General features: G+C 38.5%; 1 protein-coding gene and 3 non-coding genes across 4 annotated transcripts in view; all 4 read left to right on the top strand.

The window, feature by feature from the left end:
- Positions 1 to 20,805, top strand: part of LOC131244239 (probable magnesium transporter NIPA6) — a 37,731-nt gene extending 16,926 nt beyond the window's left edge. Inside the window, exons 3-8 of the mRNA XM_058243878.1 lie at positions 2,438 to 2,547; positions 2,734 to 2,826; positions 18,825 to 18,917; positions 19,025 to 19,142; positions 20,136 to 20,181; positions 20,299 to 20,805. Of these exons, the coding sequence (XP_058099861.1) occupies positions 2,438 to 2,547; positions 2,734 to 2,826; positions 18,825 to 18,917; positions 19,025 to 19,142; positions 20,136 to 20,181; positions 20,299 to 20,329 (491 nt within the window). The 3' untranslated portion in view covers positions 20,330 to 20,805. The remainder of the gene's footprint in view (positions 1 to 2,437; positions 2,548 to 2,733; positions 2,827 to 18,824; positions 18,918 to 19,024; positions 19,143 to 20,135; positions 20,182 to 20,298) is intronic.
- On the top strand, positions 432 to 592 carry LOC131244691 (U1 spliceosomal RNA). The gene has a single exon (XR_009170469.1). It is a non-coding gene; the product is annotated as a U1 spliceosomal RNA (small nuclear RNA).
- Positions 1,556 to 1,716, top strand: LOC131244667 (U1 spliceosomal RNA). The gene has a single exon (XR_009170447.1). It is a non-coding gene; the product is annotated as a U1 spliceosomal RNA (small nuclear RNA).
- A 2,176-nt stretch (positions 20,806 to 22,981) lies between the features above and the next one.
- On the top strand, positions 22,982 to 23,142 carry LOC131244737 (U1 spliceosomal RNA). Its single transcript, XR_009170513.1, has one exon. It is a non-coding gene; the product is annotated as a U1 spliceosomal RNA (small nuclear RNA).
- Positions 23,143 to 23,437: the final 295 nt, after the last annotated feature.

A 23,437-nucleotide genomic window follows, 5' to 3' on the forward strand; every position in this document is an offset into this window, starting at 1 on the left:
ATTCCTAGGTAGAGTTCTCTGGCTCGGACCAATGCACTTAGAAAATCGTACAAATGGATCTTATTTAACCCTCCAAATCATGGCAGATAAACTATCATGGCTATGAGTCCACAGTCAAATTGATCGAAAGATCATGACCACTGATTAATCGGACTGTTTTGGTACATTTCATCTTATCCATTCATTATGTGCCCACCAATCGATCATTTAAAATATCATTTTAATGTAAATTTTGTTTTATGGCCTCTCTACATTGTGGCCCACTATTTGAATGGTTATTTTGGATTAAACGTATGCAATGTAGACAACTTTTTAGTACAGAAGTATGTACCATAACATGAAGCCAGGGTATCAATCCCACATCAAATGGAGACTAAATAATGGGAAAGGAGTGAGGGTTAGAAAAGAAAAGAGATGGTGACCGTTGAATCATACTTACCTGGACGGGATTGATTGGGCGATCAGGAAGGCCCAGGGCCTAGGTTAGTGGCCTCCATTGCACTTAGGAGGGGTACTCGCTTAGCATCTCCTCAAGAAGGAGAGTGCACGTCATAATTTGTGGTAGAGGGGGTACGCGCACGCGCGGCCCCTACAATTCAAAATCAAATCTATACTTTTGTACTTTTTATTTAACGGTTTGGATGTAATGCTTATGTGTGGGGTCTTCTAATAGGCGGATATTTAAGTTAACAGGTGGATAGCCGATCTGGAGTGGCTAGAAGTTTCAAGAGGGGAGGAGGTGATAAATTCTTTGGAGCAGGAGCTGACTGACGCTCCAAACTAGGCTAGGCTTATCATTGGGGCTGAAGTCGAAAGTGCAACCGCCGAAGTTCAATTGAGAGACGACCTGCGTCGCTACATGCTTGCTCTGGGAATTTCAGATGATATATGAACCCAACCCAATGTCGGGTCGGTCACGGGTCGATCGGGTTGAACCCGCCCAACTTTCAGCCCTAATACCAAGGATCCTACCACAACTTACTTTACGCATGGATTGTATGTGTGGGACATCCTTATAATCTTAAAATCAGTAGCTAATGAAAATCACATACATTTGGGATAAGATGTCACACATGCTTTTTAAGATTGTGCGTGCAAATGTATGTGGTTTTCAAGAGCTACTGATTCCTAGGCAAAGTACTCTGGCTCGGACCAATGCACTTAGAAAATCATACAAATGGATCTTGTTTAACCCTCCAAATCATGGCAGATAAACTATCATGGCCATGAGTCCACAGTCAGATTGATCGAAAGATCATGACCACTGATTAATCGGACTGTTTTCGTACATTTCATCTTATCCATTCATTATGTGCCCACCAATCGATCATTTAAAATATCATTTTAATGTAAATTTTGTTTTATGGCCTCTCTACATTGTGGCCCACTATTTGGATGGTTATTTTGGATTAGACGTATGCAATGTAGACAACTTTTTAGTACAGAAGTATGTACCATAACATGAAGCCAGGGTATCAATCCCACATCGAATGGAGACTAAATAATGGGAAATGAGTGAGGGTTAGAAAAGAAAAGAGATGATGACCGTTGAATCATACTTACCTGGACGGGGTTGATTGGGCGATCAGGAAGGCCCAGGGCCTAGGTTAGTGGCCTCCATTGCACTTAGGAGGGGTACTCGCTTAGCATCTCCTCAAGAAGGAGAGTGCACGTCATAATTTGTGGTAGAGGGGGTACGCGCACGCGCGGCCCCTACAATTCAAAATCAAATCTATACTTTTGTACTTTTTATTTAACGGTTTGGATGTAATGCTTATGTGTGGGGTCTTCTAATAGGCGGATATTTAAGTTAACAGGCGGATAGCTGATTTGGAGTGGCTAGAAGTTTCAAGAGGGGAGGAGGTGATAAATTCTTTAGAGCAGGAGCTGACTGACGCTCCAAACTAGGCTAGACTTATCATTGAGGTTGAAGTTGAAAGTGCAACCGCTGAAGTTCAACTGAGAGACGACCTGCGTCGCTACATGCTTGCTTTGGGAATTTCAGATGATATATGAACCCCCCCTATCATAGTTTGCTTCCGTATTTGCTATTTCCTCTTTTTTAACATTATAGACAAGCTTTGATGAGTCATGCATGCCTATCACAAACAAATATCATGTATGAACATAATGGCTAAACATCATGCTTAATCAATCAAAATTTGTGTTGCATTTTATTATTAATCATATAGTGTTGTCTATATGGTGTTATTTTGTATGGGTGGCGCTAAGTTCTGGTTTCAGTTAGTAGCACACATAGTTTATGCTCTTAAGTGGTTAAAGCTACCACAGTTTAGACTCATAAGTAGTTGTAGTTGGTCTTATGCAAAATTTCATTTATCTTTAATAATGTTTCTTATCAAATATTTGGTGTTTCTAGGATATGGTTGTTGATTCTTATGTTGTATTTTCTCTACAGCATTTCTTATTTTTGCAGCTGTTGCTATAGTAATCGTATTAGCACTGATTCTGCATTTTGAACCCCACTACGGACAGACAAACATATTGGTTTACTTGGGCATCTGTTCTCTAATGGGCTCGTTGACGGTAACTCATCTTTCCTTAGGTCTAATGATAGTGTTTGACCATATTATTGGACATTTATATGGTATCTGTTACCATTATCTTCTTACTTTTCTGTGATACCTTTAGGTTCTGGAACTTTTCTTTTGTCGGTGTGTAGGTTGTTAGCACATAAGCCATAGGAATTGTAATAAATTAAGCTTACACTAGGGGGAAATCAGCCAGGTTGCATACCCTCAGACATGGTTTTTTGTTGTAGTTGCAGTTATCTGTGTCATCACCCAATTGAATTACCTGAACAGGGTATGATGTTGTTTTTGTTTTGTTTTATAGAAAGTGGTGTCAACTGTTTGTTGCCAATGATTGATGTTCACTCCCCAAGTATAGGGTTGTGATGTAGTAATAAACTCGGTAAGACCGAGGTCGAATCCCAAGGGACTGATATCCGTACGTTATTTGAAACTAACTAGAACTAAAACTAGAATGAGATGAAATCTAATTCGAGTTGTAATTTGAGGAATAAGAGTGAAATACTAATACAAAACTTAAGTAATTCAGAGGAAGGAAACTAGGGATTCAAAGGATCCACTTGTAGAGATCAGGGATATCTTATGCCTGCATCAAGAATCATGGACATTTAACTGAACTTACTTGATTTGGTTTTCAAGAGATAAAAGGCGTATGAATTAGAATGGATTCCATCATCAAACCATGCCCAGGAGACAAAGCAAACAACAAAATTAAACTAATTATCAACCAATCAACAATGCATGAAAGTTAGGAAGGGTACCATCATTCGACCTGCCCAGGAGACGATGGTGAACAACAGGGCTTCCTGACGTCATAAACATCAAAAGGGAAAAAGAGATATTCAAAGCCATTGCAGATCCATTGTAATTTTAGTCACAACAGACCATTAAAGATAAAAAAAATATTCCTTTAATAATCAATCAAATTCAGTTCATAAATTTAAATTAAAAGCATACAATAGAGTCTCCCATCTCACTACAGGCTTCACTTCTTAGCCCTAGCTAAGAGGTTTAGCCAATCACGGGCATGATTAGGCTAAGTTCATAATAAACAAAAGAAGAAGAAAAGAGAAAGAAAAAACCAGGTCCAGCCCAAGCCAGCCCATGTTCTCTCTCTGCCTCTGCTTACGCCCAGCCCTAAGTCCATGGCTGCCTCCAAGCTTCCTGTTCCAAAAAACTCCTTCTCTCCTCACTTCTTTTTTCCTTTTGTAGCTGTGAAAGTCCCTCCAGAAACGCTGGCCGGAGTCACCTTCCTGAGGTCGGCCATTGCGGAAGAAGTTACGCACTCCTTTCACAGAACGTGCGCAGCTACACGTGAGAGCCCGAAATCTCTGCCCCTTTGTTGGTACTTGCGATATCCACAACCGACGCAAATGAAGACGTCCCTACGGACGGTTTTGGCCCCTCTACACAATAGACGTCCGGATCAAGCACCCGACGTATGATAGTGGCCCACCTGGATCAACCGCAGCTCTGTTGCGGAACAGAGTGTGCGCAGTCGGGCGCTGTGAAGGTCGGTGGAGTCCATGATCAAGTTCGGTTTCAAAATCCAGTCCGTTCATTCGATTTCCCACGAAAAATCGTTCAGAGATGGGTGATTTTGGATTGAGTTAGGTGTGGCCCATTGAATTGTAACCCAGCCGTCCATCCTGCGTTCAATGACTAGGATTTTACCATGGATTGCATGATGTCAAAATATCACCTAGGTGAGGTTAATAACCCTCCTCTGTGCATAATGGACGATCCAGATTGATGATTTTGATGAGAGCTGGGCCCCATTGCACGGAACCGGCGGAATGCGTGAGGACGTTGTGTCCTTCTTTGATTCAGAGAGGATGGAGTTGGTTAGCGTGTGCTGACCGACTTTGAGACTTTTAGTGCACGGCTAGTGCACTTGTCTACCGTGCACACATGATATACATGAGGCCCTTTGAAGATGTTTGTGAGAAATCCGCTCCGTCCATCTGTATTCTCTTTTCATTTAACGCATTGATACCAATTTTGAAGCATATCCAGATAGCAAGTGGGCCCAAAATCAGAGTTTTAGAGGCTAATCTGTCTGTTGGGCCACTTTCACAGGGATATAACAGATGAAATTTGACGTGTACGGTTAATTTATGGTCCTAATCCCATGTATGAAGTTTCGAGCCAATCGGATGGCGAGAACCCTGTGATCTTGCATTCTGTGCCAGTTTCGGGCCTCTTTAACGTGAATGACTTTATTTCCTCGGATCCCTGGTATGTAAATCCTTCAGTCTTAGTCCCCTGGGGTTTGTTTCATGCTTTGGTGAATTCAGAGCGTCAATCCATACATTTAGCATCATTTTTCAGTCCAGGTTCTTAAACACACCTCAATTATGTATTATATATCCATGCCATCCATCTGTTTTAACAACTCATTTAAGGGCAATGAAAAAAAAAAGATAAATCCAGATCTCAGGTGGACCACTAGTGGGCTAGGTGGATTTCCTCGGATCCCTGGTATGTAAATCCTTCAGTCTTAGTCCCCTGGGGTTTGTTTCATGCTTTGGTGAATTCAGAGCGTCAATCCATACATTTAGCATCATTTTTCAGTTCAGGTTCTTAAACACACCTCAATTATGTATTATATATCCATGCCATCCATCTGTTTTAACAACTCATTTAAGGGCAATGAAAAAAAAAAGATAAATCCAGATCTCAGGTGGACCACTAGTGGGCTAGGTGGGCCACCTCGATGTATTTGTATATCCATGCCATGAATCTGTTTTGCCAACTCATTTTAAGGCATGGTCTAAAAATTCAGGTGTATCTAAATCTTCGGTGGACCACTAGTGAGTATCCCTTTAAAAGTGGGGCCCACCTCAATGCATTTGTTGTATATCCATATGGTCCGTCTTTTTTGCCAACTTATTTTAGGGCATGGTTCCAAAAATGAGGCAGATCCAAATCTTAGGTGAACCACAAAATAAGGATTTAATTCCCACGATTAAAAATTTCTTAAGACATTTTTTTTATAGATCAAGCTATTATTTGTGTTCTCCCTTCATTAAGGTCAAAGTCTATGTGACCTTATCAACAAGTACGATGGAAAATAAACATTATAGTGGGCCCTGGGAAGATTTTAACAGTGGGCATTCAATCCCAACTGGGTGGTCCAATTGAGATTCGGATCCCTTCATTTTAAGGATCGTGCCATAAAATGAACCTGAAAAATTGATGGACAGTATGGATATACTACACATAAATCAAGGTGGGCCCCACGTAACAAAACAGTGCAAGTGCATTGTGCTGCATACACCGCAGAGCATTTTTAAAAAATAATTGAAGTGCGTGGCTCTGAAACTGCCACGCGGTCCATTCGCTTTTCCAATTCCCAAAATGAAAAGAAGAGAGAGAGAGAGAGAGGGAACTGAAAAGAGGTAGAGAGAGAGAGAGGAACGGAAAGAAAGAAGAAGAAGAAGGGCAACAACAACTGCTGCCGCCGCAACCGCAGTAGGGCCGCAACCGCAGCAGCCAAGACAGCGCCTCAACCCGAGAAGAAGAAGAAGAAAGAAAGAAAGAAAAAAGATGTTTTTTCTTCTTTTTTTTTCCCCTTCATTTTTTCTTATTTTCTTTAGGGTTATGGCCCGTAACAGCTGTTATGGTACGGTAACGGCCGTTATGGGCCATAATGACTGTTACAAACACAGCAAATGGAGGTGCCCCGTTTTGTGGCTGTATCGCGTAACGGTATCAACCGTTACCGTTATGTATCGACCGTAACCAATTTTGAATACCTTGACTTCACCCTTTCTCTAACAAGATCCCTAATCTTGAAATTTAATGTTGAAAGGTTGGGTGAGCTTATGGAAGCCCAATAAGATCATTTCCTTCACAAGTTTGAAAACAGGCTCGATATAAATATATGAAAATACGCAACACAATTTCAGAGTGAAAATAAAGTAAACCATGATTTTCAATGCAATGCAATAAAGCAATATCATGATTTTAGTACAAATAATTCATAGATCACAAGGCATTAATACACCACAATGCGTAATTATGAAATATCACAATAAAACATGAAGTAACTTCCACTTGATAACCCCACCTTTTAATGCAATGTATGTATGAGATATGCAACTTCCCAAAACCTCGAATGGCTGAGACAATAGGTGCCTTTTGCAATTCTTACATGCTCACCTATTCGGTTTAGCGAGATGAGTAATCCATATATGCTCTCCTACGAGCAATCCGTACATGTTCAACTCTCTCTCTCTCTCTCTCTCTCTCTCTCTCTCTCTTTGTTTTTATTTTTATCTTTTGGAAACGAACAATCCTTACATGTTCGCTAATGAGCAATTCTTACATGCTCGCTGAACCAATTTAGTGAAATGATCAATCCTTACATGCTCACCAAACTAATTTAGTGAAACAAGTAATCCTTACATACTTGGTGAAGAGCAAACCACATGAGAATATGCATAAACCTTCTTTTACATGAAATCAAATGTCATAACCTTTTTATAATAACACCTTTCTATAAAAGATATGCTAATATAATGCAAGAGTGCACAAACACGGGATTTGGGAGAATTACTTCCCCCCCCCCCTCCCCCAAAAAAAAAAAAAAAAAAAAAAAACTATAGTCCAAGTAGAAAATCAAGAAAATAAATATTTAAATTTAAAAATAAAGAACCTAAATATTGAATTTTCAAAAAACATAAGGGAAAGATCAAGAATCTAAAATCTTGGTTTTCAAGAAAATAAGGAAAATAGATAAGGTTTTAATAAATATGGGAATTATCTTTTGAAGAAGGGCACGGAGAATTGAGAAGGGGTGAACTCAAACCTTGGATATCATAAGTTATATGTGTTATCGTAATAAATGGAAGATATTAAACTTAAATGAAAAAAAAGGAGTTATTCCCAAAGGCAAAAGGGTTATTCCTAAAAGCAAATGGCTAAGAAATACACTTGTAATCTATTTAATGAAATAATGCACATGAGGAAAAACTCACCTTAAATCTTGATTTTTTATTTTTATTTTGGATTTAAAGAACAAGAAAAAAAATTCAACAGCAAGAAGGAAAACTAGAACTAGAGTTAGAAAATTAAAAAAAAAGGTGCGAAGGAAAACCATATGTGTGACACCCCGTCACTGTGGCCACATGTGGGCAGGCACACGTGGGCGGGCGCACATGTGGGCGAGCCCCAAGGTGGCTGGCAAGCTACTGTGTGGCTGGCAGGTTATTGTGCTGGCAGGCTACTGTGCACACAGTGAAGGTGAAACTTCGTCCCACATTGGAAGTGTCGTCTGAAGTTGTGGTGGTTATATGTAGAGTTGCCACCCTATATTGTATGAGGCCTTTTGGGGGTGACCCCGAGAACAAAACCGTGCTAGCTGTGCCCAGAGCGGACAATATCATACAGTATGCGCGTGGGCTGTTACAATATGAAAGGATCACTCACCTCAACGAGTTATAAAACAAAATAGGCTTCTTATCTTCCCCCTCCTCCTCCTCCTCCTCCTCTCTCTCTCTCTCTCTCCCAACGTGGATTGAAAGAGAGGAGCTGCCCTTTATTTATAATGCACTCTCACATCTCCCGCTTCTTATTCTTTCTAGAAGATGCACATTGCCAACTCCTATACTCCTTAGGACTTACACATGTTGGCCTCTTTCGCTCCCCATAGACATGTCATGTATGGTAGGTTGAGTGGATAAAGGTTATGGTTAGGTGGACGACTGGACCATGAAAAGGGTAGACGATTTGGGTTGGGTAGATGGATGACTGTGTTGATTGATTAGTTGGATGGTTAGTGTGTCTAGTGTTAGGATGAATGGACGATCACAAATCATGGAACATTTAGAAGGATTGGAGGATCTCAGGATTTCACCAACCAAAAGACAGGACATGCACTACCAACCAAAGGATGGGACATGCACTTATTTACATAAAAATACCGTTTTACATTTAAGTTATTTTTATGTAAATAAACAAATACCCTCATTCGAATTCAATAAAAACACTTAAAATATCAAATTTTCAATAATTAAAAATCAAAATTTCCAAATCAAGAACAAATCACGACTTTTTGATATTTTTAAAAAGATTGAACTTTTAAATGATAAGGTTTTTCTCAAATCCTAATAGCTCATAATTTTCGTTATATCAAAATAATGTTAAAACGAAACATTGGTAAAAAAAATATGTTTTCAAATTATGATTTATCTTTTTTACCAAAATAAGAAACAAGCATCAACAAACAATTGACGAATGGATGGTTAAATGAATGATCGGATAGATGGTTAGATGAATGAACGGTTTAGATTATCAAATGGCAGTTTAATTTGCGGATGTGAATGGATGGTTGGGGTGAGGAGGTTAATGATGGATGGCTTAGAATCCATGGGAGAGTTGAAAAGTTTGCATTGTAGGTTAAGGGTAAGAACCAAGAGAATAGTTCACCTTTGTGGTAGGGTTGTTTTCAACAATTTGGGCTTGCTATAATTCTCAAAGTGTTCATCTGAAATATGGGTTTAATGGTCATTAATGATGCAAGTCTATGGTGGAAATTATGGGTCAAATGAAAGCGGATTGATTTAAAATTTCAAACTTCGTGAATTTGTTTTGGGTAGGTTTAGCTCAAGATTGGATGGTTAATGATGGGCTGATTTGACGTACAATCGGGTGATCCAATTTGGGTAGATTTTCAGTGTAAATAAAAGGTTGCAGTTGGGCAGTTTTGGTATATGGGTCATAGGTCATGATCGGGTAGGTTTAATGCATATTCAACAGTTAAGATTGGGCAAGTTTACGAATGAACGATCGGTTTTGTGTGCATGAGTGGTGAGTGTGAACGTGTACACACACACACAAATCATATAATTACTAACTACATGCACCAATGGTTAACACTAAACAATCTATCACATATATCAACGGTCACACCTTGCATAGATTGATGGATGGATAGTCGGTCATGAATAAATGTATGGATGAATGGGTAGATCTATGTATATGTGCTTGGATAAATGCAAGTGTACATATATGCGTGCATACGAATGCGCACCAAAATCCCGGGTCATTACAGACCATGTATACAAGCTAAGACAATCAAGGAGATTTTCACTATGATGAAAGAGTACAAAATACAAGGTTTCTCTTTTACACACAAAAACTTGCTTCCAAACCTTATATATGATGTTCCCAAATCCTAACTCAACTAGGTACTCCTATTTAAAATGAGAACCCCCCAATACAAAAAGTCCTTCCACAAAAGGAAACTTTGCAGTTTTCACATGACAAAACAACCCATAGACCCCCCTCCACCTTACAGAAGTCATAATGGCTCATAAGGACCAATAGGAATATATGACTATATCTGAGACAACATAAATTTTCCATAGAATGTTTGCATTTTCCAAGTTGGCATCAATTACAATTTAGAGTCTCCTTCAATTTACAATTTTGGATTTCTGATTCTATTTGCTAGTTGTAGGCCTTTACAAAGTCTAGAAACTTTCGCTCCAACGACGGATGTAAACTGGATATCTATAGGCTGCTATGAATTCTTCCTCATCAGTCTGAATTAGCATGTCAATTGCTCCTTTGTTCTGCTTGGGTGATGCAGGACATGTGATCTAACCATTTGGAAGCAGGAAATTATTAACGGATTAATCAAAGTAGGTCAAATATAATAACATGCCATTCTACCATGATTAAAAGAGTACCAAATAGATAATTAAATTCAGATTTACGTTAAATCACAATCCCACACAAGCACAAACCACATAAGTATGAAAATCTAAGGCCCAATGAGAGGTTGGAGCTCTTATGTTAGCATAGGTATGGTTCTAATTCAACGGGCAGATTTGCACAATTCTAGGGTTAGGGTTTTAAGGGGTTTTGGGAATTTTGGGAAAAATGAGAGATTTAGGATTTGGGAATGAAGGGTTTAGGGTTTTGTAGGGAATTAGGGTTAGGGTTTCATAGGGGATTAGGATTTCGTAGGGAATTGGGGATTAGGGTTTTAGGCTAGGGTTTATAGGATAGGAAGAGGGATTGGAGAAAGGGAAGAAAATGAAGGGAATGGGCTACCGAACGGTCGTATGACCCTATTTGTATGTGTGGGGACGGTGGTGGTGGGTTGGGTTTGGAGTGATGGCTAGGGAAAGATGGATTTAGGTTTACAAGGAAAGGGTAAGGATTTAGGGTTTATAGAAGAAAAGTGGTAAGGAAGGGGGATTTGATAAGAGATGATAATAAATAAATAAATAAATAAACCTTTTAGAAGAGAATAAGATAGAGATGAAAAGGATAACTAGGCTTCACACCTTTGAATTTACACCAAATAGTCTTTTTTCACAAGAGAATCTCAAATCACATGAGAGAAAGATTTTTTAAGCGAAAGAGTTGTTTTTCATTCCATTATTATGGGCTAGTGTTGGACGTTCCCCCCTACAGCCTTAACACGTGTTTTGACAAAAATACCCTCAATAAAAACATAGCTCACATATCCCATGATGCAATAAACTGAAAATAACTCAACCTAGACTATAAATAATGAATAAAAATATAAAATCAGCTAATCCTAATAGTTATGACCAAAGTGATCAAGGATCATAATGATCCAATTGCCCAGTCAAAGGATCCACACGATCCAATGGTCTAATCGTTGTGTCCTCACGATCCAATAGTCAAAACTCCTCAAATTAGCAACCCACATGTATCTTCCTAGTATAGGATGCACGATCATGCATGTGGAGTCTTCAAGTCCTCAATGCAGCCCACTCGGGCTCATGTATAAGTCACCGAGCCAAAGTGAAGGTTGAGCCGACCTCCTCCTCCTCTGGTATACTCTAAATGGTTGGATGCCCTCATCATTGGGGATTTAGGCCCCGTTAAAATTGAGTTTGTATAACCAGATTGACAGAAGTTGCCACTTTAATTATAGGGTCTTCCAATCAGTGGCCTATTTCCCGTCCCCATGATAGGGTTTTGGTTAGGATTCTTCTTAGGAAATCTTTATCCTTGGCATCATGTAGCTTGCACAGGGGGATTCTTTTTAAATCCTACTATTACCCGATTTACTATCTCATAAGTCATAATATGGAGTCATAGACGAGTAGACAAATGGGAAGGATAATAGAGAATGGGTTGATGACTGCAGTGTGAAGAAAAGAGGAGAAGAGTGTGGTGTACAATGTATATCTAGGGACTTTATCACTTCAACAAGGATCACAATCTTCTTCCTCCTCTCTTTGTCAAATTTAGTCCAGTTGGAAAACCAAAGCTTCACCACGTAGGCTATGGAGTGTCCCTCCAAAGCATTCCACCATGATATGATCTCCTCCCATACTTAGGATTGGGCATAGTCACAAATCTCATTCTCGGGAAAGAGACCATTTCGTAGGGGTGCAAGGACTTGACTTTTGATGAATACCATGCATGCTAACAAATGTCAATATGCATACAAAAATGTTTCCTTCCTAACCCAAAACTCGACTAAGTCAACTCGACTTGGTGAGATTTTGAGTCGAGTCAGTGAGAAATTTTCTTTCAAACTTCACTCTGCCGACTTCTGGAGAGATTCATTCTGCGGCCCCTTCAGTCAACAACAACATTTCTTAGGGGTGCAAGGACAAGACTTTGATGAATACCATGCATGCTAACAAGTGTCGAAATGCATTCAAATATGTTCCCCTCCAAACTCGGCCGAGTCAACTCGACTCGTTGAGAAATTCGCTTTTGAACTTGACTCAGCCGATTTCAGGGGAGATTTGTCAAGTTGACCCTCATACTCATTCGAATTGGTGCAAACACTGACTTGTAGTGACTCAAGTCGAGTAAAGGTGGAGGGAGGGATATCAAACCCTCAACCACCACCAACAGAACCAATGCAGCAGTAAAGTTATTGCTAAGAACTTTTGCAATTTTGTTTTATTTAAATCGAAAACAGATCTATAACTATCTGTAATATCTAAAATTTTATTAGTAAATATTGAGTAGAGTCATATAAAGACTCGATTGAGTCTTTAAGTCAACCCGACCCGGCTGGACATCGAGTCAACTTGAGTTTTTGAACTATGAATTGGAATGGAATACTTTATTTTGGAAGATAATCTCATACTAATCACGTTTTACAAATTTATTGTAAATGCTTAGAACTTTAGATTAATGAGGTGTCACATTAATTGATGTCTATTGAGAACAATCATCAATGAAAATTACATAATAAGGCTAGCTACCTTAAGATGATAAAGGTGCAGGCTCCAAACTTCAACATGTACTATAACAGAAAAAGAGTCTAGTAAAGGCCGTGTTTTTCTCCAACTCAAATGTCATCAATGGATATAAACCCAAGTACCGAAGTATAGGACTAGAATCATGACTTCAATGATGACATAACCAAAATAAGCGGAAGGCGAAGGCATGTGCAGCTTTTCCGGGAAGTAGAGCTTACCATCTCCATCCAGTCCTAATCCGAGATCCTCTCTTGACCCTGCAAACAACCATAAGGCCATGTCTGGAAACCATGGATTCCATCCCAAACAATGGACCAGGAAAAGGGTTTTCCTTTGATGTGATGATTTTTGTTGTTTGGATAGCAAAGAAAAGGTTGGATTTGTTGAAGGGGGTGTTGAAGTGATAAAGTCCCTTGATATACATTGATAGACCACACTTTGACAACTTGAGCTTTTGGAGTGAATGGTTGCTTGACATGGTATCAGAGCGGAAGGTCCAGTGATAAAATCCCTTGATATACATTGATACACCACACTCTGACAGCTTAAGCTTTTGGAGTAAATGGTTGTTTGACAGGATTCCACTAAGCAATCATTACACCTTTCCATAATTTGGATTCTAGACACAAGAAAATAAGCGAGTATTGTGAGGAATGTGAGTTTTATTATTATTATTATTTTTACAGTGATATTTTCACTTGTTATCCAAACTGGAAGTCAAAATTGGAATCCATGGGTAATTATCATTTTTTTTTCTTTTCATTTGCCTTGGATTCCATGCATCTAAACATGCCCTAAGAGGAAAAGAGTAAATGGTTCTTTTGCTTAAGTGTGCTACTGTGAAGTATGAGCTGCATGACATTTCTTGTGAGAAATCATAAGGCCCTGTAGGGTGAATGGCTCTTGATAGATGGGAATGATGGAATAGGATTCATGTAGGCTTAGATGATGATGATGAAGAATTATAAGCTCCTGTGCTGAGGCATAGAATTTTGTACATGTGGGCCCTTAGTTTGGCAAGCTAAACTTTTGATCTGATGGCCCACAATGGATAAGTGTGCCCCAAAATCTCTGGTTGAAATATCCTAACCCTTCTGCTTTTAGCCATTTTATCATTGAATGTGGGTCATTACCAATGTTGTCATGTGCGGTCGCATATGCAAATATGCGATCGCATATGCGCATATATGTGGGCCATTCGTATATGTGGCAGTGGCATATGCGATCCCTGCACATATGCGATTGCATATGCCACATGTGCCAGCATATGCAATCGCATATGCAATGTATGCGATCGCATACTACATATGCAATCGCATAATGGCTAATTGTCAGATTTCTGACCTTTTTTTTTTTAATTTTTAAAAATCTGGATTTTTACTCTATAAATATGCATTCTAAGCATTCCTACATGCAAAAAAAGCTAAAACTCTCTCTCTATTATCTATTTCTCTTACTACATCCTCTCTTACATATTTCTAATTCTAACTTCTAAGCACTTTACAATCTACATTCTACATCCACTCCTCTCCATCCATATTCCATTTCCATATTTCTTTTCTTTTCTTTCAACTTTCAAGAATCAAGAATCAAGGAAGGGTACAAGAATCAAGAATCAAGAATCCAAGATATATGATACATGATACATTATACCATTACCGGATATTCAAGAATCAAGATTCAAGAGTCAAGAGACTCCTCACTCCTCTACTCCTCTCCAATCTCCATCCACTAAGTTTTTTAAGTTCTAACTTCTAAGTTCTAAGTTTCTAATTCTAAGTGTCTAACAACTTCTTTCTATCATTTTTTTTATGTATATTTTGTTTGTTAATTGATTTGTTACTTTGTTAATTGTTAGTTGTTAGTTGTTACAACTTAGAACTTACAAGTTACAACTTACAAGTTACAAGTTACAAGTTACAAGTACAAGTTACAACAAGATTTCAAGATCAATACTCAAGTGAAGGGGCAAAGGTGAAGACAAGACAAGTAGACAACTTAGAGTCGAATTTGGAAGTTGAAAGTTGGAAGTTGGGAACCTCTTTTAGATTTGTTACATTTATAATTTTACTTTTATTTGTGTGTAAATCTCTCTCTCTCTCTCTCTCCTTCTCTTTCTACAAGTGTAACTCAACTCTCTCTCTTTTTCTCATTTTCTTTTCCCTCTTCTTCTCCCTTTCTACAAGTGTAAGTGTGTAACTCAACTCTCTCTCTCCCTCTTCTTCTACCTTTCTAGTTTCTACAAGTGTAAGTGTGTAAGTGTATAAGTGTAACTTTCTCTCTCTCTCTCTCTCTCGCCCCCCCTCCTAAGTCCCATCTCTTTAGGCTCTTTACTATTCACTCTTACTTACTCTCTTAGATCTACTTCTTTCTTACTTCTTAGTTCTTCTTCTTAGTCTCTTACTTTACTTTAGTTTTCTTTTTATTTGTAGTTTACTTTCTAGTTTCTAGTTAGTAGCTAGTTAATTACTTTTTAGTGCTAATATACACACCACCATCCACCATCAAAATGTCTTCTTCCCAATCTTCTTCTTTGAAGCCCAAGTCAAATGACCCGGGTTGGAAGTATGGGCACTACCATAGTGCTACCGAAAAGACTCACATAGTATGTGAGTTATGTGGGTTTGTGAGTTCCGGTGGCATTGCAAGGCACAAGTACCACCTTGCACATTTACCGAGGTCAAATGCAAAAGCATGTGATAAAATTACTCCAGAAATTCAAAGGGATATCGTCGAGTATATGGAAAAACAATTAAGAAAGAAATGCGATAGTGCCCTACGTCAGGAGGAATATATGGAACAAGATGCATATGAAGATATAAATATAGTTAATGTAGATGAAGCTAGTCCCACTCTCCCTACTTCGATAGGTCGATCTAAACCACAAGTACAACCATCGAAAAGAGCCCGAGGGCATGGGCCCATAGATACATGGTCTAGACCACACACCAAGGATGTGGTCGACCAAAGGGGTAGAGGGAAAGAGCCGGCTCAATCAACTTTAGAGAACCGGTATAAACAAAAAGATAGGAAAACCACAATTCAATATATTGCTAAGTGGTTTTACCAAACTGGCATTACTTTCAACACCGTAAAATCGAAAAGCTTCAAAGTAATGATTGAGGCTATAGGTCAATTTAGACTTGGGCTTAAACCTCCTTCATATCATGAAATGAGGGAGACATGCCTAAAAACTGAAGTTAAATATACACAATCCTTCATAGCTGAATATAGAGAATCATGGAAAATATATGGTTGTTCACTAATGGCCGATGGATGGACCGATAGATCCGGTCGGTCTCTCATTAACTTTTTGGTAAATTGTCTAACTGGGACAATGTTCTTGAAGTCAGTGGATGCGTCGGGCCATTCACACACAGGAGAATATTTATTTAACTTATTAGATAGTGTAGTTGAAGAAATATGTGAGGATTGCGTTGTACAAGTAATTACAGATAACGCAGCCTCATATATAATGGTCAGTCGTCTTCGTATGGAGAAGATGCGACGTTTATTTTGGACCCCTTGTGTGACTCATTGTATTGATCTTATGTTAGAAGATATAGGTAGATTATTTATAAATGTGATTGCAAGGGCCAGAAAAATCACAGTCTTTATGTACAAACACGCCCTTCTTCTCAGTCGAATGAGAAAACACATGGAGGTAACTTGCTACGTCCAGCAGTCACCCGTTTCGCTACAGCCTTTTTAACACTAAAAAGGCTACATGAAAAGAAATCAGAACTTAGAAGCTTTGTAGTGTCGGTCGATTTAACAAGTGGGCCTTGGTCAAAGAAGGCTGAAGGGAAACGGGTTCAACAAACAATTCTTTTTCAAAGTATTTGGAGTGGTAAAGGCACTAAAATCATTCGAGCCCTTAATCACTGTGTTGCGATTGGTGGATGATGATGAAAAGCCCGCAATGGGCTACATATATGATGCGATGGAGATGATGAAAAATAAGATCATGAATTATTTTAACTATAGAGACCGTGATTACAGGCCAAATTTATATATTGTAGATAAAAGATGGGGCAGCCAAATGTCATCCCCATTGTATTTGGCTGCTTACATCCTTAACCCAGCCTGTTTATTCGCTTATGCTGATCCAACAGAAGCACTAACTATGCATATGGTTGGATTTATTGATGTCTTAAAAAGAATGATTCCAGATAAGGAAAATAGAACAAGATCTCAACTTTGTTGGACTTCTACACAAAAAGTGATGGGATATTCTCAAGGGATATCGTAATAAGACATCGGACAATAAAATTACCTAGTAAGTACTTCTATGAATGAATGTTAGTGTACTGTCAACTGTGTACTGAACTCTTACAAAAAAATTTTCTACAAAGTGTCTCTAGGAGACTAAGACTCTAACCTAGCTATAATTAAACTGTTTTTCTCAGTTGACTGGTGGGTTGCCTATAGAGTAGACCCGAACAGGAAGGATCCAGCTCTAAAGAAGCTGGCTATGAAGATTCTTGGACTCAGGTGTACTGTCAGTGGTTGCAAGCGCAATAGAAGCACGTTCGAAGCGGTAAGTTTAGATTGTTTAGTAATTGTTTTGTTTTTTAGTAAACTTTAATTTTTTAGTGGCCTAAGCTAAATAAATTATCTAAATAGCTAATGCTAAATGCGCTTTCTTTCTTGCAGATTCATACCACGAAAAAGAATCGCCACGATCAAAAAAAGCTCAACGACTTGGTTTTCGTTCAATACAATCAAAAATTGCGAGAACGATTCCAAAGTAGAAAAGAAAAGCCCGACTTCTTTAACCTTATCTACTTAGATGAGTTAGATGCAGATAACGAGTGGACTCGGTATTTGCTGGAGAGAATCTGACATGAGCACAAGTTGAAGATGCCACATATGGATCGACACCTGGTGAAGATAGTAGTATCACTCGAAGGCGAAGGATGGGGGGAGCCGGGGGGGCGAGTAGTAGCCGTCAACCCGTTAATGAGATTGAGGAGATTAAAGAAGGAGAATGTGATAATGATGATTAAATTGAAGATCATCCACCATTGGATGTTGATAAAGTATTAGTACGTACAAATGATGAAGAAACAGAAGAAGAAAAAGTGTATGTGGAAGAATGAGATGACTCGAATGATGATGATGGTGGTGGTGGATCTGGTGGTGATGTGCCACAATGGATGCTAGATCAATGTATATGATTAATGATTATTGATTAGATAAATAATAAATACATAACTTCTTAATTTTGTTTCATGCTTGTCTCATAAGTCTAAGTGTGTTGATGTTGATGTTGTTGATTGTTGATAACTTGATATATTATGTATTGTATCAACTATCATGTACATGTAGTATTGAATGTTAAATATAGATATTTGATATTTGATATTTGATATTTGTTATTGTTAAATGAAACTAAAATGTTAATTGTTAAGATTTAAGAAGTTAACTATATTGTAATTTGTAAATTGTAAATGTATGATGTATCATTATCATATGTATGTAATTGGTTGGTTTTATTTTATTTTTTCTTAAATTAAATGTTTTTCATGTCCCAATTACATATAATAATTTATTTTGATTTTTCTAATTTTTTTTTTGGAATTTTTTCTGATTTTTCTGATTTTTTTTTTTTTAAATTTTTGAAAAAATGCGGAATATATATATATATATATATATATATATATATACACACACACACACACACACACACACACACACATACACACGACCGCATATGTGATTGTGCGATTGCATATGCTATTTGACAACATTGGTCATTACTGTATCACATATGCTATTTGACAACATTGGTCATTACTGTCTATTTGGAGGCCACTGATTGATGTGTTAGGGTCCTCAGTATGGAGGATTTTTGGGGCATTCCCCATCCAACTGTGTGACTATCAGATGAACAATCTGAATCACTGGACCATAGATGCCGCACATACGGAGTCCTGTGCTACCACAAACTATATATCTGCTGATTATCTCCAAGTGAACGTGTATTCACACATTCTATCACTATATGGAAAATCTATACTTTTGACTTACTCTGAAGTCTGAGTTATCCTTGTTCCAGGCATTGGATTCCTTCAACACGGCAATCGTTTCACCAATTTACTATGTAATGTTTACAACTCTAACAATAATTGCAAGTGCGATTATGTTCAAGGTGAGTGTCTCTCGATCTTATCTTTTTTCTTGTATAATTTTTTGGTATAATTTACAGGAAAACATGAGCTCGAATCCTATGGTTTTCTAAATCCAATGCTGCTGCAGGATTGCTATGGTCAAGATGTAAGCAGTATAACTTCAAAGCTCTGTGGGTTCATTACGGTCCTTTCTGGAACAATCATATTGCATTCTGTGAGAGAACAGGAGCCAGCTCCCGCTGCAGGTAAGTGCAGAATAAGTTCCAAATATTCTATAGGTGGTTAGGTGAACCATCAACACCATTAGAATATGGAGAAATCTAATGTGAGTCAGGGTGGCATGCCATTTTCCTTATCTGGTGCTCTGCTGCACTTGGATTTGACACATGGTACAAATGGTCCATGATTCGTTAGGTGGGTCCACCATGGAAAAGCACTCTTCACGTTTCCCATGGATTTGATGATCCTACCCATTCAATTGTCGGAACTTTTCCTGTCCCACCATGGGTTTTTTCTATTTTGGCAGATAACGTCCAATGAATGGTTAGGATGGACTGCTGTGCCACGTCATTTCTCTAGAACTATGGCGTGCTGTAATGGGGCCATAAAGTAAAAGTAATGGTGGCAACCTTTACACTTGGTTATAATGGTACGGAGAAAAATGACCAATAACGGCTGTTACAACCTCCATAACGACTTATTACACCCCCCCTAAAGGCCATAATGGCTCCGTAACAGTACACAACGGGCCTGATACCTGTATATATATATATATATATATATATATATATATATATATATATATAATTTTAAAAGAGGCTGTAACAGCCATTGTAACCTGTGTTGTGAAGGTAGTGGTGGTGGCTATTATGGCTACCATTACTGTTACAGAATACCTTCTCTAGAATTAGAAATGAATTTTGGTGGCCAAACCAGCATCTTTCAAAATAAAAGCATTTTCCTTTATTTTTAATGTATTTTCTATTGAATTCTGTATCTTCTAACTTCATCCCGCTTATGCAAAATGGGTCTTTTCTTATTCGGTGAAACCTCCTAATGAACGGTCAACATGCTGCACCGTTGTGCCATGTGCCATTTCTCCAGCTCTGGAAATGAATTTTGATGGCTACACCAGCATCTTTCCAAATATAAACATTTCCTTTTTCTAATGCATTTACTGTTGAATTCAGAATCTTGTAACGACATCCTGCTTATGCATTTACCATTGCTGAATGCAGCATCTATATCATGGTACATTTCTAGAAGCAATGGGGACTTGATGAAGTATGTCGTCGATGATTATTTCTTAACATTACACAATTCAAACTCTTTTCACTAGTGTTTTTTTTTTGCTCCGCGTCCATTTTAAGACAATCCTGATGGAGAAGAGCATTTAACCAGGCATGCTGGATATGACACGGGACGAGTTTGATGCCTTCTGGCCACTTCCATTGTCTAATGGGATTGAAGTGTTTGTTCAGTAACAGTTCCATGGTATATATATACTTCCAAGGCATTCTTTGTGAGAGGTTGGCCAAGGATGGGAGATGAGATATCTGTGCAGAAATCATCTAATCTTGGGTGGGATTTTTCTGGGACCTGTGGAGGTTTTTTTTTTCCCGTGATTTTGTACCTCGTTGGTTGTTCTTGTTCATGTAGAGGAACATTCACCTACAATCCATTTCTGCCTAACTTGGCATGTCTACCATTCTTGGCAAAATCTTCTCTCTCAGTGAATGGTATAAATCATCTTGCAATGGGTTATAGGTGAGTACTCCTCACGTGTCCTTGTATATGAAACTTCTATTTTGTGGCATCTGAGACTTTTGTTATTGCCTGTTGTTTATACAACTTTCTTGGTTGTAACCGGGATGCGATGTGCTGAATAGAATTGTAGCTGTCTGTGGGCTCCTTGTATACTTCAATGAGAGATCCCAAAAGACTGTTTATGGGCTACATTGTACTTCACTACGTTCAAAACGGCGAGTCATCCACCATTGTATTGCTTGATCATTCCTTGATTATCTCATCCACGTGCATGATGTTTGATAGGTGTGATTTTTGAAAAGTGACTCATTTGAAACTATGATAGATTGCACTTGGATGATTGAGATATCTAGTCTAAATTGAGGATAGACCAGCCCTCTTTGCAACTAAGTAAAAGATTACTAGTGTTTTTTTTTTTTTTTCCTGAAATCGCTGAAAATTATATAAATATTTTGGGATTCTCCAAAAATCAAATTAAACATTTAAATTTCACATTCATATTAAAATTTAAATTCAAGACTAATCTACTTTCCTATAATTAAGGCTAATTTCTCTTTGAAATGTTATTTCAAAATCAAAATTCAAATGCAAAATTAAAAATTAAATCTAAATTTTAACGCAAATTCAAATTTATTGATTATTTTAAGTGGGTCTACCTAGCCTTCTTTGCTGGCCTGAATGGTTTTGCCCACGAGCCCAATAGTTGGACATGTTGGGATTTTCCTCCCAAGTGGAGGTGTCCCACATGTGACCCTAAGTGAGGGCAATGGTTCTTAATATTGTTATTTATTCCTATTGTATCCATGTCTTGATCCTCTATTTGTCATTGTAGACCCATTTTATTGTAGAAGTATTGTGGGTAGCTCACCTGGGTGTGAACAGGATCCAACCTTTCTATCAAGATCTCCCCGTTATAAAATTCAAACATCCCAAAAATCAGGCCAATCAAACCTAGGTTCGTATGAGCTACCATGTGAATTTAGGTGTTTTTGGATGGTTGTCCATACCATGTGAATTTAGGTGTTTTTGGATGGTTGTCCATTATTTTGCGGTAAAATTCCCGAAAAAAGAAAAATAGAGAGAAGCATTCATGTGGAAATGGATTGGCTACGCCCCCTGCCACCGGCCAATGGCTGATGGTCGGTGCTATGTGGGCCCCATCATGATGTATGTGTTTCATCTATTCCGTACATCTATTTTTCTATGTCATTTTATAGTATGAGACCAAAAATGAGGTATATCCAAATCTCAAGTGGACCACATTATAGAAAACAGTGTTGAATGAACATCGACTATTAAAAACTTTTCGTGGGCCATAAAAGTCTTGGATCAAGCTGATCTTTATTTTTTTGCCCTTCATCCGGGCCTTTATGACCTAATCAATAGATTGGATGTCAAATAAACAGTACAGTGGGCCGTAGGAGGATTTTAATGGTGGGTATCCAATCACTATTGTTTTCCTGTGGTGTGTTCCACTTGAGACTTATATTCTTATCATGCTTTTTCGGATAAAACCTTAAAAATAATATGTAAAAATGGATGAACAGAATGGATGAAGCACATACATTATGATGGGGCCCACAGAGCACCGGGGAGTAGCCAATCCGTTCCCCATTCATGTTTGCTAGCACCAAATACACCCTGTCCACGCGCTCAGCTCTACACGGGGCATTGATGATTACGTCGGACATCTGATCCATGATAAGGTGGTTCCCACGTGAAAGGTGGTCAAATATAGTAATTCATTTGGATCCATTCATCAGATGGTCCACACGTGTATGTTGAGAAGGGACCGCAGGAAGTTCCATTAAAGCCTGCATTCGTCCAACTGATGTACGTACCAACGTGATATTTGCATGACGTCGTCTTCACCGTCTGACCCACTTTATGCATTGATTAGATGTTCACACACTTTCCAAATTCAGTAGCTAAGAAAACTTTAGACCTGGATACATGTTTAACCCTCCAAACCATGCGAAATACATTATCATGGGTCCAAAGTCAAATTGATGGAAAGATCCTAACCACTGATTAATTGGACTGTTTTGGAACATTCCTTTTATCCGTCCATTATATCTCCACTAATTGATTATTTAAAACATCATCTTAGTACAATTTTTTGTTTTAATGGTCCCCTATATTGTTGTCTACTGTTTGGATGGTTATTTCCAATTAGACGTATATAATGTATACATGTTCTTAGTACATGAGTATGTACTACATCAGTAAGCCTGAGCATAAATCCCACATGGAATGGAGAATAAATGATAGGAAGGGAAAGGGGTTAGAAAAAAGAAGAGATGTGGACCGTTGGATCATACTTACCTGGAAGGGGTTGAATGGGCGATCAGGAAGGCCCAGGGCCTAGGTTAGTGGCCTCCATTGCACTTAGGAGGGGCACTTGCTTAGCATCTCCTCAAGTAGGAGAGTGTACGTCAGAATTTGTGTTAGAGGGGGTACGCTCACGCGCGGCCCCTGGCATGCTTAATCCAATATTTTTCTTCTTGATTTAACGGTTTAGATATCATCTTTAAATGGTCATTACTGTATGATCGGGGATTGATTTGGATACCACCGTGACTATCGCTCACTCCATCAGCCAAGACTAATCTGATAACAAGTTGGGCCCTTGGAAAAACTTGATGGTCTGGATCGATTGACCTAAGCCAATCACACCATATCCGGTGGAGTGGATCATCTAAACCTGGGCCCACTGTGATGTTTGTGTTATATTACCTACTGGCCGGGGCCACAGAAGTTTTGGATCAATCTG

This window comes from Magnolia sinica, chromosome 4, assembly GCF_029962835.1.
Source record: "Magnolia sinica isolate HGM2019 chromosome 4, MsV1, whole genome shotgun sequence".
Classification (NCBI taxonomy): Eukaryota; Viridiplantae; Streptophyta; class Magnoliopsida; order Magnoliales; family Magnoliaceae; genus Magnolia; species Magnolia sinica.